General features: G+C 44.2%; 2 protein-coding genes across 2 annotated transcripts; both read left to right on the top strand.

Annotated features, from left to right (window-relative positions):
• The first annotated feature begins 1987 nt into the window (after nt 1–1987).
• Nucleotides 1988–7282, top strand: LOC137588273 (ER lumen protein-retaining receptor 2). Its single transcript, XM_068305236.1, has 5 exons — nt 1988–2260; nt 4274–4374; nt 4505–4663; nt 5204–5456; nt 6141–7282. The coding sequence occupies exons 1-5, from the start codon at nt 2170–2172 to the stop codon at nt 6173–6175; spliced, it is 639 nt and encodes a 212-aa protein (XP_068161337.1). The 5' UTR covers nt 1988–2169; the 3' UTR covers nt 6176–7282.
• A 2159-nt stretch (nt 7283–9441) lies between these two features.
• On the top strand, nt 9442–18620 carry LOC137588814 (uncharacterized). Its single transcript, XM_068306104.1, has 8 exons — nt 9442–9600; nt 11313–11364; nt 11432–11542; nt 16005–16207; nt 16882–16983; nt 17817–17912; nt 18296–18406; nt 18489–18620. The coding sequence occupies exons 1-8, from the start codon at nt 9442–9444 to the stop codon at nt 18618–18620; spliced, it is 966 nt and encodes a 321-aa protein (XP_068162205.1).
• Nucleotides 18621–18639: the final 19 nt, after the last annotated feature.

Here is an 18639-nt window from a genome sequence, read left to right as displayed (position 1 = left end):
TTCTGCTCCCCATGACCCTACACAGGATGAGTGTGAGGCTTTTATCTGACACCCCATTATGATGATAAAATATTAGGAGGCCCTTTTACCTTCTGGAAAGTCTGTGGAATTTGTCCAATAGTGTGCATCAGTGACTATTATTGTATTACATTTAAAGATACATTTGGGTTATATTACAGTATTGTGAGAAGGTAATATTGCAGGCTAAAAAATACTGACATATCAAGGGAGTTCATTAAACAAGTAAAGAAATTACCTAACAAACTGGTTTGCAATTTTGTATTTACACAGTCAAGGACTATACTGTACAGTACAGTATTGTGAAACAATCGAGTAGATCAGGGATTCCCAAAGTGTGGAACGCGAGCTGCCGCTAGGGGGTGCGCGAGTGTAATGGCAGCTGAGCACCTTGAAATACATAAATAATTAAATAAATAATTTAAACTTTTTAATGGAGGATTAACAGTTTAAGTATTTACATTCATTCACGTAAATCATTTGTAATTTTCAATTAAAAAAAGTTTTGAGAAAATTTTAAATAAATAAAAAAATACCTAAAATGCACTTGGCTTTCTCTTAGCTACGTGCTAGCTTGTTGTGATAGCAACAACAATAATATGCTGAAATGCATAACTGGTTGAAAACGGGCAGTCTGTCGGGGATTAAATCAGGGAGAAATGAAAGAGGACAGGATACTTTGGCCCAACTGAGAGCTGTGAGGTCTACCAGGATGAAGAAATCCAGCAGGAAACAGAGAGTGATGATGACGAGACAGGGAAACTGAAAACGAGGAGCACAGAACACAGAAAACTCACCCGGACACTTCATCGGGAGAAGGGGGTAAAGAACACAATGAGACTCGTACTCCAAAGAGAAAACATGATGTTGATCTTGGGCCTATGTTATTTTGATTCTTTGTGGCAGAGTAGCATGTTTGTTAGCATTTAATAACTGTTAGTTTGTTAAATAGGCCTATTTGTTACATAGCAGGGCTCGAACTTGCGCCCATTTTGGTCGCTTATGCGCCCAAATTGTTCTCAGTGCGACTATTAAATATATTTGGGAGCACCGGTGCGACGAGGGGAAAAATCTGGAGCGCCTTTTTTTGTGAGACGGCGCTCCTGCGGTCCTGCCAGGAACCAATGAGAGCGCAGCTGCGGCTGCTCTCCTGGGGGAGGGAGGAGGAACGGAGATGGACGGAGCGTCTCCCTCCCTCCGTCACTGCCTTGCTTTTGGGGGGGGTGCTCCTGAGGTCTTTGCTGGTGCTACTAACTTCTACGTCTGGGAGCACCAGTGCTACCAAGAAAAAAAAGTTAATTTGGAGCCCTGCATAGTAATAACTGCTGTTATCACTCATCTGTAGTCTCCTCGCTCGGCGACCATTTTGACTTAAAATATTATTGTCATTTTTATATTGTTACTATTATTCTCCTCACCGTTTCTAAAGTGAGAGATCATTAGGCCCATTATTGATCAATCTATTCTGTGTTAACAGGAGCCTATATTATTAAACTTGATACCTATATGGCTATAAAGACTACGCCTGTTCTTTCTCTCTTTTTTCGTGTTTTGGGCATTGGGGGGCGTCAGCTAAGTCGGGAGGTAGAAGTGGGTGCGCGGACTGAAAAGTTTGGGAACCGCTGGAGTAGATCATACTGAAAGAGTATGATGTAGAGTATAGAATAAATAGAATATATACAGTAAATGAATGAACAACATTTGTGACATCTGTCATAAATCTGATAAATCTTATATGAAGGTGATGGTTTAAGTTGGTTTGATTTCACACTCGGTTCTTAAAGATGGTTTTTCGTGTGTGATCAGTTTTCTCTACATCAACTTATTTTCTTACACATGTTGGCGTTTAGTAAAACTTCACAAGATACGATTTTAGTCGTGGGCCTTGAAGGCAGCATTTCTACGTCATCTATGCAAATCAAACTTCCTCTCTCCTGATTGGCTGCCTGCACGACAGTTCTTCGGGTTCGCATTGGACGCTGTTGTCTTGGCCACGTCCCCAAGCCACGTCGCTCTCTGCTCGCCATTTTCCTGTTTAATACAGAAATAGTCGATCTAAGTGTTCGGTGGTCACTCGGATCGGCAACGTGTTTAACCGGAGACACTTCAGGACTTTAATCCCGGTTCTCCAGTTTCCGGCCTCACAGAAACATGAACATTTTCAGGCTAACCGGCGATCTGTCCCATTTAGCAGCCATCATCATCCTGCTGCTAAAGATATGGAAAACCCGTTCCTGTGCCGGTAAGTCAGCCGCGCGTCTCCACCGCCGGTGAACACGGAGGCTTCTGTTCCTTTTACCGGGAGACGTTACCGGCACCGGAACCGTCTCTAGATTAACTTATTCTGAAGTTGGAGCTCGTTAGCTAGCTCTCGGCTAACGTTAGCAGGTTAGCTCGTAGCAGTAGCTAACGTTAGCAGGTTAGCTCGTATTAATAGCTAACGTTAGCAGGTTAGCTCGTAGCAGTAGCTAACGTTAGCAGGTTAGCTCGTATTAATAGCTAACGTTAGCAGATTAGCTCGTAGCAGTAGCTAACGTTAGCAGGTTAGCTCGTAGCAGTAGCTAACGTTAGCAGGTTAGCTCGTAGCAGTAGCCACTGACGGGTGTTTAAACCGGTGAGAACGTCATTAAGTGTGGACATGTAGCATTATTATTATTATTATTGTTATTATTATTATTATTATTATCATTATTATTAGTGTGTCTTACTGAATGAGGACACGTTATAACCAGCTAACAAGGACTGACTGTTCGCCAGCTGACCGGAAACAGGCCCCTGCAGCGGTAAAACTAACTTGCTCCGGGGGACCAGAGGGTTGTTCGGTTAACGTGTGGAGCCCCGACGTCACAAACCGGAGCCGTCATCCCTAGCAGCCCCCCGGTACTCCCTCCGGTAGCCCGCTCACAGCAGCCTGGGCTGACCTTGTGACGTGGCAGCTCTGAATGCTCCATGGAAACAGTCAGGACCCGAGGCGGGGGCATCTGCCCGAAGAGCTGTCAGCATGGGTCTGTGTTCTGGGTCTCCATCGGTCACGTCTGGAGTCATTATCACTGTTTGTCAGAGATAAACCAGACTGCTCTGAGTCAGGCTTACTCTAACCCTAACCCCGTTTTTCAGAGATAAACCAGACCCTAACCCTAACCCCGTTCCTAAGCGCTGCTTGTTGGGCCTGTGTGTCACTGAGTTTTTCAGTCTGCTTCCTTTGTGTTGTGACGGAGAGCAGTACATGATCATAGACTGATGGTGGTGATACTGTGATCAATGGCTCTTGCCTGATCAATGGCTCTGAGCAGTTGTCTCAGACCTACATTGCTAATAATTGGAAGGAAATGGTAATAAGTTTATGTGAAGTCTGAAAGTTGCTAACAGTCCAGTAAAACTGGGTTCTGTTTCTTTTATTTTTTAAATTTACTTATTTTTCCAGTTTCTGGTGTTGTGTGTTCATCAGTGGTGTGTATGTAGTGTTGTGTATGTAGTGGTGTGTATGTAGTGTTGTGTATGTAGTGGTGTGTATCTAGTGGTGTGTATGTAGTGGTGTGTATGTAGTGGTGTGTATGTAGTGGTGTGTATGTAGTGGTGTGTATGTAGTGGTGTGTATCTAGTGGTGTGTATGTAGTGGTGTGTATCTAGTGGTGTGTATGTAGTGGTGTGTATGTAGTGGTGTGTATGTAGTGGTGTGTATGTAGTGGTGTGTATGTAGTGGTGTGTATCTAGTGGTGTGTATGTAGTGGTGTGTATGTAGTGGTGTGTATGTAGTGGTGTGTATCTAGTGGTGTGTATGTAGTGGTGTGTATGTAGTGGTGTGTATCTAGTGGTGTGTATGTAGTGGTGTGTATGTAGTGGTGTGTATCTAGTGGTGTGTATGTAGTGGTGTGTATGTAGTGGTGTGTACGTAGTGGTGTGTATCTAGTGGTGTGTACGTAGTGGTGTGTACATAGTGGTGTGTACGTAGTGGTGTGTATGTAGCCTGACTGAGGGATGTGACTGATAAATGAATGAGTCTTGTTTACGCCATTCAAAGGTGGAATAGCATATGTGATGTGAATGACCTCAGTGGTTTTCTGTTGGTACGTGTAAAGACATGACAGTAAAGTTTTAATGACTTGAATTTTAATCACAGTTAAAAAAAACATCGCTCTGGGTGTTGCACCTGGTTGAGCAAAAGACACGTGTTAAATTATAATGAAACGACAGAACACCTCTCTGATGCCGTGTGCAAACATTGTTTTTAAAAGTGTTTGCATGTCCTTTCCAGGTATTTCTGGGAAGAGTCAGATCCTGTTTGCCTTGGTGTTCACCACTCGTTACCTGGACCTGCTCACCTCCTTCATCTCCCTCTACAACACCAGCATGAAGGTGACACACTCACGTTACACTTTTCAGACAAAGTCAACAGACCAGCGTTGGCTGGGGTTAACAACAGACCAGTACATACTGGGATTGGTGCAGATTCATGTTTCATTTTTGTGTGTCACCTGTCTCTCAGATCATCTACATTGGATGTGCGTATGCCACGGTATACCTGATCTACCTTAAATTCAAGGCCACTTATGATGGGAACCACGACACCTTCAGAGTGGAGTTCCTGGTTGTCCCTGTTGGGGGGCTGGCCTTCCTGGTTAACCACGACTTCTCCCCCCTGGAGGTCAGGACTAAAACACTGCTGTGCCGCTGATAATCTGCATTAACATCTGGTTCTGTGTCTGCATTCACACAGCATTCTGTCTCATTAATTCACACAACAATTTTAGGAATAAAACGTCCTATTTTAAACTTAGCTGATAATTCCTTTGTAACTTAATCACTGTTTTATAAGAATCAGTTTTACACAGCCTAACTACCTGTCATGTTTTCACACTATGCAATAAATTGAACAGATTCAACTAATTTCACCATGTACTAAAAATAAATGAGACGATCATATTTAATTCCTGCAGTAAACGGTTACCACTTGTTGCATGATTTGTTCCCGGTTCACATCTCCTCAGACAGCGTCTGTTTGGTGAACGTTAAACACACACTGGATTTGGTTCCAGCAGCAAAACTAATAAGCTCATAGTAACCAATGAACCGCTTTCGTTGGCTTGAAGTGTTCAGTAGTAATGACATGACAGTCAGCCACCTGCAAGACAAGTCATAGTTGGTTTTGTCAGCACTGTTCAAACAGTCACACCTGTTCCCTCAGATCCTCTGGACGTTCTCCATCTACTTGGAGTCGGTGGCCATCCTGCCCCAGCTGTTCATGATCAGCAAGACGGGCGAGGCCGAGACCATCACCACCCACTACCTGTTCTTCCTGGGGCTCTACAGAGCCCTCTACCTCATCAACTGGATATGGAGGTTCTACTTCGAGGGGTTCTTTGATATGATCGCCATTGTCGCAGGGGTGGTGCAAACCATCCTTTACTGCGACTTCTTCTATTTGTACGTAACAAAAGGTGAGGGCTGCATCTTTTTTCTTTGTGAAACTAAACTGGTAACCATGTGTGTGTTCTGGGTAAACTGCTGCTACTTCAGAATTTAACTTTGGATTGGGTCCTGATGATAATCCGTCTCTAGCGGTTCTTATCCTGAACGAATCTTGAAGTTCAGACCACATCAATATGATATAATATCCTATTTTAATACAACTGAAAGCCCAGCTGACATCAGTCCAATAAGCATGTGACTATGTGAGTTTTGGCTGGTTTTGGGTTGTGTTGCAAACATGTAGAGAGCACCACAAACTTGGATTTGGTTGTTAGAAGAGAAATATTTCTGCTGTACACGTTTACCTAGAGACAACCAGACAGAACCCACAGAGCAGGCCGGGTATGAACAGCTCTACCCACTGCACTAACTACCCACTGTGCAGTGGGTAGTTATTATTAACTGTTATTATTAACTGGTTGAACTGCCAGAAGCTCATGGATATGGAAACACATTGCATTGAGAAAAGCATTAATGTTAGACAGTTTTTCTCAATAATATATATGTAACTCACAAAAAAGGTCACCTCACTGACTGGAGAGGGTTATCATGATTATCTTGTTACTGCTAGCCCTGGATTCATGTTAAAACAGTGGGAAATGGGTCGCTGTCAGATTGAACCCTTTTAATGAAGCTGTTCTGTCTCGTTTCAGTGCTGAAAGGAAAGAAGCTGAGTCTGCCAGCTTAAGTGCCAAAGAGGAGTGTTCTCCCAGACTGGTAGAGGGGGGTCAGAGTGGAGGACAAGTGGTAGCGGACACCTGATGACCCTGCCACCCCCCCTCCACTGTCGCCTCCTCTCTCCTCCGTTGAGCGTAAGATGCCTGAGACAGACAGCGAGTGGGAGCTGCTGGCTTCCTTCTGATCCAGACTCGGTGGAATCAGAATCCTGCAGATTCCAGTCCACGGCCTTCGGATTTCTGTTTGATGCATCTTGCCTCACCTTTTTTATTGCTCTGTATAAAGGAAGGAGAAAAGTGCGAGAAACATTTTCTACAGAAAATGTACGCTGAAGATATAAAATTGCCTCTGCTTTGGCATAGTATGATGTTGAAGCGGACTTCTTGTGGTGGTATATTATTGACCCGAGCGTTGTAATAGTAATCACCATCAAAATAAATGTACATTGATTTTCCTGAATCAATTTTAGGAATAATTTGTTTAATCCTCATAAGTATGCGGTCGGTTTAATGTTTTGCTGTTCTATTTTAGTACTATGCATAAAGACAGTCTGTTGTACGGTTCCAGACCTATGTTGGAGAAAAAAATTATACACCATCATTTAAGATTCTCTTTACAAAAAAAGAGTTAATTTTTTGTTAAATGTCTTCAGAATTGATAAGCGCGAGTCTGCATTGTGTTACCTTGGAAATAACACAACAGAAGCAAAGGTTTGAAAGGACATACTTGAGCTCTGGTTGCTGTAAATGGCATCTTTCCCACCTCTCTGATAGGAACATTATGTCACCTGTAAGTAAACATGGTTTTCCACACATTTCATCATTCAGATGAGCGAACCCACTGGTGATGTGCTGTATGTTAATCATAACCCAAATGGAAAGCTTTCAGTTGTACGACTGGTGCCAATGTATTTATTTTGATCTGGTTTCCACTGAATGGTCTGTAGAAGTGTCTGGGTGCTGTGGATAATTGTAGAAATAAAACTCCCTGAGCACAATCTACAAACGCTGTTACCTGTACATGTCATACCTGCTTCAGTTCTCTCATCGTTCCAGGTTTCCTTTTAATTCTGTAGAGCTTTAGCATGATGAAGCCGCTACAATAAAGACATTTTGGGAATAAATAGTTGGGTGTTGAGTTTTTAATGTTATGGTACTTTGTCATTGTCAAACAAATCCTCAGTGTAACAGAACCAGAGGCGCAACCTTTACTCCAAACATCCTAATTCCTTTATCTAAATTCACAGCACTATGGATAGTTGGGCGTTCGTTTGCAGTGAGTTAGGGGTTAGTTGGGTTAGGGTCAGGGTTAGTTGCATTTGAACCTGGACAATGGGCAAGGCTTGTCAGTTGGGGGTGGAAACCTCGAGTGGCTTCATGTGTTCACACATTAACCTGAGAATCAGGAGAATAACTTGGTATTTTGATGTGCAGTCTCTAAATTTACACAAAAGCACCAAACAGATCAGCAGTCATGACAGTGCAGTTGTGATCTCAGTGCAAGACTAAATGGTGATGCCACAGAATGCACACGAGCACATCACTTTTCAGAAAAAAAATCACTATACCCACAAGACACATGTTTATGCATCAGGGGCTCAATGTAAAAGTGTAGAAAAGACAGTTTACATTTAATCCCTTCTAAATTCACACACTATGTAGCCTCTTTTCATTCATACAAAAGTATTGATTATACAGCAGTGTGTCACAAGTCATTACGTGAAATTGCAAAAGCACATTACTATAAAAATCTTACTGCAAAAGTTTAATCAGTATGTGAGATGACTGATCTGGTGGCTGCAGAGATTGGCTTATTACAAACTATTTATTCTTTATGTTAAAAAATACTTTAGAACACCAAACCAAGTACTGTTACATATAATATAGTTTATCACAATTTCAAACAAAGAATGTATGTACTGTATACAGTAGTCAGCAAGATGACACACAGAAAGACCAGAGCTCCAGTTACTGCAGTTCTCCCTCAGGTCCAGTTGTGTCTTCATCTCTGGAGGTGGTGGTGTGGGAACTTGAGGGACTACGTAAGGTGCTGTAATTTATTTTATACCCACCCACATGTTTGACTAGTGTTGTTACCAAACCTGAGAATTTCCTTCAGCCACTAAGATGGCCCTGAGCATTCTGGGCTTGACTTACTTTCCCCACCAGCCTAGGCATTATTCAGGTGAAACACCTGAGCAGGATTCTTTGCCCAACAGGAGAACAAATATCATTTAATCATCTTTCAACCCAGGCTCACTGAAAGTGAGAGACCATGCACATTTTAAATTACAATAAAATTCAATTTCATCTTCATGAGGTGGGGTGGAGAGTTGTTCTGGGGAGAGCATCAAATGAAAAATGTTTGCAGCATCTATATGGTGAACCATCAGAATCCCACACTGAGTGGGACGAGACTCGGGCTCCAGAGTGACCAAAGACCAGTCCTGTGTGGTTACCGTGTTGTTCTGCTGCAGTCAAGAGAGAGAAAAACATGAAATGAATCCAGTTCAGAGACCCGGGGTTCAGTCTGCACAGGTGGAGGCATCAGCTACACACTGACACTGGAATCTCCTCCTGGGGCAGACAGGTGCTTGACAGGAAAGAGTTCCACAACCAGCCAACAACTTCCCACAACTTGATGGAAACGTTTGGTGTCACAAACTGAAATATTCTTGATCTTTGAGCAAATATGATCAGAATGTGAGGTTTTAGGAATGTTTTGTTGGTTCATACTTGATAAAAACCAAACCAAAACAAACCAAAACTGTCCCTGTGCTGCCACCTTGTGGTGGTGGGGAGGCTTCAATCCCTCAAGGACCCTGTAGGCTAAACTGGGGGGGGGGGGGGCTTTTAAACCCCTGGCAGGTTCATCCATACTGGGCAGATTACAGGTGAGAGGTCAGAAAAAAGGCACTGTTCCTCTCCCCAATGCTGTACAAACATCTACAGATGTAGTTCATCTGCGCATGCGAGAGCAGGCTGCAATTTCCTCTGCTAAGAGCGAGTTTGTTATGCATAATTTTGCGTTTTTTTTCTATGTTTCTGCGTGTATTTTTTTAACATAAATTTAGATAATGCATAGTAATATGCTGGTGTACTCCAGGGAGGAGTTGATGTCCATGAGGGCCAAAGGAGACCCAGCAACACGCGATCTCATCCCCCTGAGCTCCGACGGAGATATCGCAGATGCTGAGCGGGTTGCGTTGAAAGGACTAGACTAACGGCTAGAGCCGCTAACCGGAGGAGAGTCAAGCCCTCCGTCCCCTCCGTCATCATGGGGAACGTGAACTCGCTACCGAACAAGTTGGTCGAACTAATGGCGCTGTGCAGGACTGAGCAGCGCTACTGGGAGGCCAGCTGGTCGGTGTTCTCTGAGATGTGGCTAACTGGCGACGTGCCAGATGCTAACGTCGGACTAACCGGCCTCTCCTCCGTACGAGCGGACCGGGACACGAACACCGCCGGTAAGAAGAAAGGAGGTGGATTAATCATCTACACCAACGATAGATGGTGCCATCCGGGACATCCATCCATCCATCCATTTTCCAACCCGCTTAATCCGCTAACGCAGGTCGCGGGGTAGCCAGTGCCTAACCTGGCAGTCTCAGGGCGTGAGGCGGGGGACACTCCGGGCACGACGCCAGTGTACCGCAGAGCTACATAGAAACAAACAAACAACCATTCACACACACACACACTCCTATGGTCAATTTGGGACTGGCCAATCAACCTGAAGCGCATGCTTTTGGAGGTGGGAGGAAGCCGGAGAACCCGGAGAAACCCACGCAGACACGGGGAGAGCATGCGAACTCCGCACAGAGCGGGACCCGAACCCGGGTCCGCCGTGTTGCGAGGCAGCAGCGCTAACCACTGCGCCACCGTGCCGCCCCCATCCGGGACATGTGACGGTGAAATCAACACTGTGTAACCGCGATCTGGAGCTAACAGCTGTTAGCATCAGACCCTACTACCTGGCGCGTGAATTCTCACACGTCATTGTCCTCGCCGTCTACATCCCTCCACGTGTGGACCCAGAGACTGCACGAGAGACCATCTGTGGGACCACCTCTGCTCTTCGGAACCGGCACCCGGAGGCGCTCGTCATCATCACCGGTGACTTAAACCACGTCACCTTGGACTCATCTCTCCCCACAATGGTCCAGTGTGTAGACTGTCCCACACGGAAGAACAGACCCATCGATCTGTTCTACGCTAATGCTAAGGAGGCATACACCGCCACCCCCCTCCCCCCACTAGGTAAATCAGACCATAACCTAGTGTACCTACAGCCCACCTACATCCCGCTGGTGAAACGGCTGCCAGCAACAACACGACAGGTCAGGAGGTGGTCCCCGGAAGCAGAGGAGATGCTGAGGGACTGCTTCCAGACCACCAACTGGGATGTTATTGTGGGCTCACATGGGGAGGACATTGAGGGGGCAGCTCAGTGTTTTACAGAACTTCTGTGTGGACACCGTGGCCCCTGTCAGGACAATCAGGTGTTACCCCAACAACAAACCATGGGTAATCAAGGAAGTCAAGGCTGTCCTAAACAGGAAGAAGTGGGCGTTCAGGAGCAAGAACGAGGAGGAGATGAGGAAGGCCGAGCAGGAAGTGAGACTCTGCCTGAGGGAAGCCAAGGAGGCGTACAGGAGGAAGCTGGAGAAGCAGCTGGGGCGCAACCAGGTGCGGGAGGTCTGGAATGGGATGAGAACCATCACCGGACACGGGAAAGGACGCACCACTGTGGAGGGGAACAGTGAACGAGCGAATGAACTAAACAGCTTTTTCAATCGGTTCAGCTCCCCCACCACTCCCGGCTCCTCGTCCCAGGCCTCTTCCGGTCCTAGAAACTGCTCCACTTATGCTCCCTCCTCCTGTGCTTCCTCTCCTTCCACCCCTGCCACTTCTCCCGAGCCCACTCCAAGAACTGCGAAGCTCAACGGCCCCACCTCAACCACTGGACTTGCCACAACCTCCTGCTCCCACCACGACGGAGACCGTCATCACTGCAGACCTGGTGACGACAACGCTTAGGAGGCTCCGTCCCTATAAGGCGGCTGGACCGGATAAGGTCTCCCCAAGACTCCTCCGAGCCTGTGCTTCGGAACTAGGGGACCCCCTGCAACAATTGCTCAACCTCAGTTTGCGGCTGGGGAGGGTCCCGTCACTGTGGAAGACCTCCTGCATCGTCCCTGTACCCAAGAAAGGACGCCCTACTGAGCTCAATGACCACCGACCGGTCGCTCTTACCTCCCACGTAGTGCAGGGTGCTATGGACCCTCTCCAGTTCGCCTGTCAGGACAAGGTCGGGGTTGACGACGCTGTCTTGTACCTTCTCCACCGCATACTCTCCTACCTGGACGCCGGGGGCTGTGCCGTCAGAGTGCTCTTCTTTGACTTTTCTAGTGCCTTCAACACCATCCAGCCCCGGCTCCTGCAGGATAAACTGACCTCCATGGCTGTGGACCCCTACCTCGTGAGCTGGATCACGGACTACCTAACGGACAGACCCCAGTACGACCGTATGGGGGACTGTTTGTCTTCTATGGTGACCAGCAGCACGGGGGCGCCACAGGGGACCGTTCTCTCCCCCATTCTCTTCACCCTCTACACATCAGACTTCAAGCACAACTCGGATACATGCCACATACAGAAGTACTCCGATGACACCGCGATAGTGGCATGTATCCGGGAGGGTGATGAGGGGGGGTACAGGGCATTGGTGGCTGACTTCGTGGAGTGGTGCCAACAGAACCAGCTCGAGCTCAACGTCTCCAAGACAAAGGAGATGGTGCTGGATGTCCGGCGGGCACCTCCCTCTCCACAGCCAGTGATCATGGAGGGCAGTGAGGTGGGGGTGGTAGGAAACTATCAGTACCTGGGACTGCAGCTAGACAGCAGACTGGACTGGTCACTCAACTGGGACTGTGTGTACAAGAAGGGGCAGAGCAGGATGTACTTCCTGAGGAGGCTGGCCTCCTTCAACATCTGTCCTAAGCTCCTTCTCATGTTCTATCAGTCCGTAGTCTCCAGTGTGCTGTCATACGCCATTGTGTGTTGGGGTGGGGGGCCAGGAAAAGAGATATGGGCCGTCTGAACAGACTCATCCACAGAGCGGGCTCAGTGGTCGGTCTGAGCCTGGACTCTGTGGAGACGCTTCTGGAGAGCAGGACCATATCTAAAGTTAAGGCAATCATGAACAACACCAGCCCCCCCCTACACCACCTTCTCCCAACAGAGAAGCACCTTCATCTAAACAGTTGGGAAAAATCTGTTTGACTCATCCTAAAAACAGGAGTAGGAAAACACACTCTTTATTTCAAAAAGACTGTATCTGTTCCACAAGTCATTTCATGCTATAAGTTTTTGTAAATTATATCAACTATGGACACTTCTCAATAACGTTTTGGTGACAAATAAAGTGAAAGAAATTTCATCTAGAATTATTCATAAACATTACCCTACAAATCACTATAAGAAAATTCAACAGACACTGATGTAAACTGTTCATTGTGCAGAAACCGTCCAGAGAGCCCTCAGCACCTCTTCTGCATCTGCACACATTCTATATCATGGAAGGACTTCAGCAGGTCATCATTCATGAACTCTAGTAGAACTCCTTAAAATCAGAAAATGTTGTAGTATTTTGCTATTTTAGAAGGCAAAGAAAATGTTTTATTATAAACCTCTCAGTGGTTTTGGCAGAGGGGAAAGCCATATATGTAAAAATTAATCAGCAGATTAATTAAGACTTGCATTCAGACTTTTTAAATAATATATTGGCATGAATAAAATTAATCTGTGGTTCACTGAAAAAAAAGGTGTTAAAAACTTTAAATATCTTAATATCACTTAAAAATTATTTGAATGTGTAATGTTCTGGTATATTACCCCCCGGTGATTGCTACACAGTCATTGTACACTGTTTGCTTATGGTTATTTATTCTGAAATAAATCTTAAAGACCCTACGTGACAGGCACGGAACTGGCATCAAGGACAACGACGATACTTCATAAAACGTTCAGTGGAGCGTTCCAATCAGGAGCGTTCCAATCAGGAGCGTTCCAATCAGGAGCGTTCCAATCAGGAGCGTTCCAATCAGGAGCGTTCCAATCAGGAGCGTTCCAATCAGGAGCGTTCCAATCTGAATCAGCTCCAGGTGGAACCGAACACCTCCAGACGGGAGGAGCTCAATCCGTCTGTTGCTGCGTCAGCCGAGACGGGCCTGGCCAATAGAGACCAACTGCAAAGTCACGTGAAAACAATATCCAATTACATCTGTAAACACCATCAGACCACGCCCCTCGGGTACAGTCCGCATCCGGGTCTTCAGGAGAAGGATCTCCGTGACAACCCGGAAGTGTCCCCCCGGAGTCGGGTAGTGTCTGGTGGATTAACGGGATGGAAGGTTTGTCGGCAAAGGACCGCTGTGAGTAGCTACTGTTTATCACGGGTTTATCACGGGTTAGCTGTGAGTAGTTACCGTTTATCACGTGTTTAACAGGAAGTTAACTCACTGATATGTAGACAGCTGACCAATCAGATCACTCATTCTCACAGATGACTGGCTGGTTTGTCTTAAAGATTAAATCACATTTATCCGACATTAGACATCAACATTAACCCTACTGTAAAATAAAACCATCAGCATTAACCCTACTGTAAAATAAAACGATCAGCATGAACCCTACTGTAAAATAAAACGATCAGCATGAACCCTACTGTAAAATAAACCATCAACATTAACCCTACTGTAAAATAAACCATCAGCATTAACCTTACTGTAAAATAAAACCATCAGCATTAACCCTACTGTAAAATAAAACATCAGCATTAACCCTACTGTAAAATAAAACCATCAGCATTAACCGTACTGTAAAATAAAACATCAGCATTAACCATACTGTAAAATAAAACCATCAGCATTAACCCTATTGTAAAATAAAACATCAGCATTAACCTTACTGTAAAATAAAACCATCAGCATTAACCCTACTGTAGAATAAAACATCAGCATCAACCCTACTGTAAAATAAAACCATCAGCATTAACACTACTGTAAAATAAAACCATCAGCATCAACCCTACTGTAAAATAAAACATCAGCATCAACCCTACTGTAAAATAAAACCATCAGCATTAACACTACTGTAAAATAAAACCATCAGCATTAACCCTACTGTAAAATAAAACCATCAGCATTAACCCTACTGTAAAATAAAACATCAGCATTAACCCTACTGTAAAATAAAACATCAGCATTAACCTTACTGTAAAATAAAACCATCAGCATTAACCCTACTGTAAAATAAAACCATCAGCATGAACCCTACTGTAAAATAAAACATCAGCATTAACCCTACAGTAAAATAAAACATCAGCATAAACCCTAATGTAAAATAAAACCATCAGCATTAACCTTACTGTAAAATAAAACCATCAGCATTAACCCTACTGTAAAATAAAACCATCAGCATTAACCTTACTGTAAAATAAAACCATCAGCATTAACCCTACTGTAAAATAAAACATCAGCATTAACCTTACTGTAAAATAAAACCATCAGCATTAACCCTACTGTAAAATAAAACCATCAGCATGAACCCTACTGTAAAATAAAACATCAGCATTAACCCTACTGTAAAATAAAACCATCAGCATTAACCCTACTGTAAAATAAAACATCAGCGTTAACCCTACTGTAAAATAAAACCATCAGCATTAACCGTACTGTAAAATAAAACATCAGCATTAACCGTACTGTAAAATAAAACCTCAGCATTAACACTACTGTAAAATAAAACCATCAGCATTAACCCTATTGTAAAATAAAACATCAGCATTAACCTTACTGTAAAATAAAACCAACAGCATTAACCCTACTGTAAAATAAAACCATCAGCATGAACCCTACTGTAAAATAAAACCATCAGCATGAACCCTACTGTAAAATAAAACATCAGCATTAACCCTACTGTAAAATAAAACCATCAGCATTAACCCTACTGTAAAATAAAACATCAGCATTAACCCTACTGTAAAATAAAACCATCAGCATTAACCGTACTGTAAAATAAAACATCAGCATTAACCGTACTGTAAAATAAAACCTCAGCATTAACACTACTGTAAAATAAAACCATCAGCATTAACCCTATTGTAAAATAAAACATCAGCATTAACCTTACTGTAAAATAAAACCATCAGCATTAACCCTACTGTAAAATAAAACCATCAGCATTAACCCTACTGTAAAATAAAACCATCAGCATGAACCCTACTGTAAAATAAAACATCAGCATTAACCTTACTGTAAAATAAAACCATCAGCATTAACCCTACTGTAAAATAAAACCATCAGCATTAACCCTACTGTAAAATAAAACTTCAGCATTAACCTTACTGTAAAATAAAACATCAGCAGCTCTAGCGTTAGCTCTTGTATATGACAGCTGTTCATTGACACCGCTAAGAACAGGGCTGTCTCCACGTGAATGAAGACTAGAGCAACAAGGATGTCACTATTAAAACAAGTTTTAATATGAACACATGAATCCGACATACACCTTGTAAAGTCGGCAGTGGTAGAAGTTGTGACTGAGACGCTGTCAGGAAGGTGTGTGCTCAGTTTAGACGTGTAGATGTGATGCTAAACCTCCAGATATCGGGTCCACGTTTTAAACCAAAGAACTGAATCACACAGGACAACATGATGGACAGGAGTTCACTGAGAGCGTCTGGTGGTCTGTGTTCGATGATCTGTCTCAGGCTTTACAAAGACATCAAAGTAAATCAGTCAGTGTTTAATAGAACTCCATTGCTTTCTGATCCAGGTAGCCCTCTTCCCCTCTCTGCCCTGAAACTTCTGGTTCCACCAATCCGATTTGTCTCAGCAGCGATCTGGAAAACCATCCAGCAGAAAGTTGTGGCTGATTATGGGATGCTTGAGGAGTTTGTTTCCATGGTCACAGACATTCTCCCAGAGCTTCTCACCACTCACCAGAGGACTCAATTGATCCTGGGCCTCAGGGGACGGGTGAGGAGCCACTAGAGCCCCCAGTGGGTTCACACAGGCTGCTGGATCTGACACTTTACCACTGGACAATGTAGATAATATTTTAACTTATTGAAGGTCACATATTTCTACTCATTTTCAACTACATTTATTCATTTTCAACTACTTCATCCGCTGTGGCAGGGAGTTGGAGCCTATCCCAGCTGACTGAGGGCGTGAGGCAGGGGAAACTCCAGGCACGACGCCAGTGCACCGCGGACGTCCCATATTCTGCTTTTTTAAATTCATTTTACTCAGCTGCCAGATGTCCAGCTACACTGAATTTGAAATGTCTTCCCCAAACTGATCCGTGGTCCTCAATATCTTTGATTGAAAATTGATAAAATCACTTCTGCCCCTGAACGGCTTGCTTTAATGGGTGTGGCTCTGACCTCCCTCTATCAATGACCCTACCTCACGTTCACATGCGTTTATCTTACATGCGTCATGTGAACGCATGCTCTGCCAACCAATTGCCATAGTCTGGAACTTTTTTAACTTTCAATAACTTCATTACTACGTATTTCACTCTTATTTTTATCGTGTTTTTCACTCTTGTTGTCCATGATATCACCTCATTTTTGTGTGTGTGTGTGTGTGTGTGTGTGTGTGTGTGTGTGTGTGTGTGTGAGAACATATCCACCCTTTTGTTATAGCTAATTCTGGAGTTGTGTCAGTTTGACGGCACTGCGAACTTTGACCTTGTGCAGTCATACTTGGAGAGAATGCAGATGTTCTTCGATGCGTGGGTGGAGGAGGTGAGTTTGAAGTATTTTTTACTTCAAGTTGAAGAAGAGAAATCTGTGCTCATGCAGTAGTGCTCTCTGTGGGCTCAGCTTGATACCATCTAACTGGCTTCACATTCCAAGTGGTTTAAGTCTTATTATACCATCCACTCTGTTTGTTGCACAGTCAGTAAGATGCTGAAATCACTGCAGGAAGCCTTTTGCCCCCTGTAGTCCCCCCCCCTCATCAGCATTAGACAGAGCCTCTGGCATTGGGGTTAAAAGTGTGATGACATGAAAAAAATACATTCTTGTGGCAATATGGGAGCAAATTTAACGTCCCAATTTCTCATTTCAGTATGTATCCACGGATAGCCTTCCACACTTTTGTCTTCACGTTTGGGTGAGACGTAAAATAGACTGTGTGCGAGCACGTACAAAATATTCTTGCATCCGATTGTCCTGTTTTGCAAGGTGTTGTTTCACAGAATGTACTTTTGGACAACTGGAGATGCAACTCAGTGACTTTCTGCACTTTGTCAAGCAGGTGACGTTCAAGTAGAAAGGCTTTCTGTCTCCTGCGTACACATTGATCAACTCCATTAATAATGTATTTGTTTCATTCATTCTCGTATCAGTGAGATGAGGCAATAACTCAAGTTAGAGAGGAACAGAAGTTAAAGGACCTGCTTTGAGAGTACCTGCATTCTGACAACCTTATAAGTCATTTACAAATTTTGTCTCTGCTGTATGTCTGCTTGCTTCTAAGCAGTGAATCTGCAGTAAAAAGACTATGATTAAAAGTGACCTGTACTCGTCAATCACGAGTATTGGCTGCTTTATAACACTCCTGTCATGCCGTGCAGGTTGGTGCTGCAAGTATGAAGGCGCCACAGTCAGAATTTGTGGATCTTGTTAAGAAGATGCTGAACTGTCCCGATGAAAGAGAGCACTTCTTTCAGGTCAGTGGTCTTGTAGTAACTTCAGTCGTTGCTGCTGAACAGCATGAGGTAGGATGCAATGAAGTAACTTCCTGAAGAAGCTAGAAGCGTGCCATTTTTTTCCATTTTAGATGAATGAATATTTCTTTAGCAATGTTGATTTTTACTGTCACAACCCTCTGCATTCACGTGGGCTTGGGACTGGCCTACAGTAGGGCTGCAGATGCCGGGGACTGAACTCGGGGCAGCTTACATGTGAAGCATGTGCTCTGCCACTGAGTACATTCCCCATTCCCCCATGTGGTGCGAGTGTTTGTGAACCTCACATCTTTTGACCCCTGGTCCTGGAATGAAGTCAGTTGTTGTGGCTTCCAGGTGTTTCTAACGACTAAATACATTTACAGAACATATTCCCTGTGGAGTTTGGCTCCACCTACGATGAAGCACTTCATACCTTGATGTGGATGTTTCTGTCCAGGCTTGAACGGTTTCTTCCTCTTCAAAGTTTCCAACAGGTGCATACACATTTTGGTGAAACTTGACACTTTGGTGGCACTTTTTCTAGTTTCATAGAGATGTGTTTCCTTCCCTTTTTAGGTTTCCACCATGTTGGGTGAGGAGTCTTCAGTTCTGGAGGAGTTTATGATGATTCAGCATGAGGACCTCAAAACTCTGCTGCGGTATCAAAAAGAATTGAACCAACTGGATCACAATGGCAAGTCTGCATAGCTACTAATTCCCTTAAATA

The sequence above is a fragment of the Antennarius striatus genome, chromosome 21 (assembly GCF_040054535.1).
Source record: "Antennarius striatus isolate MH-2024 chromosome 21, ASM4005453v1, whole genome shotgun sequence".
NCBI lineage: Eukaryota > Metazoa > Chordata > Actinopteri > Lophiiformes > Antennariidae > Antennarius > Antennarius striatus.
Note: the sequence above shows the minus strand (reverse complement) of the source record. Positions and strands in the feature narration are given on the sequence as shown.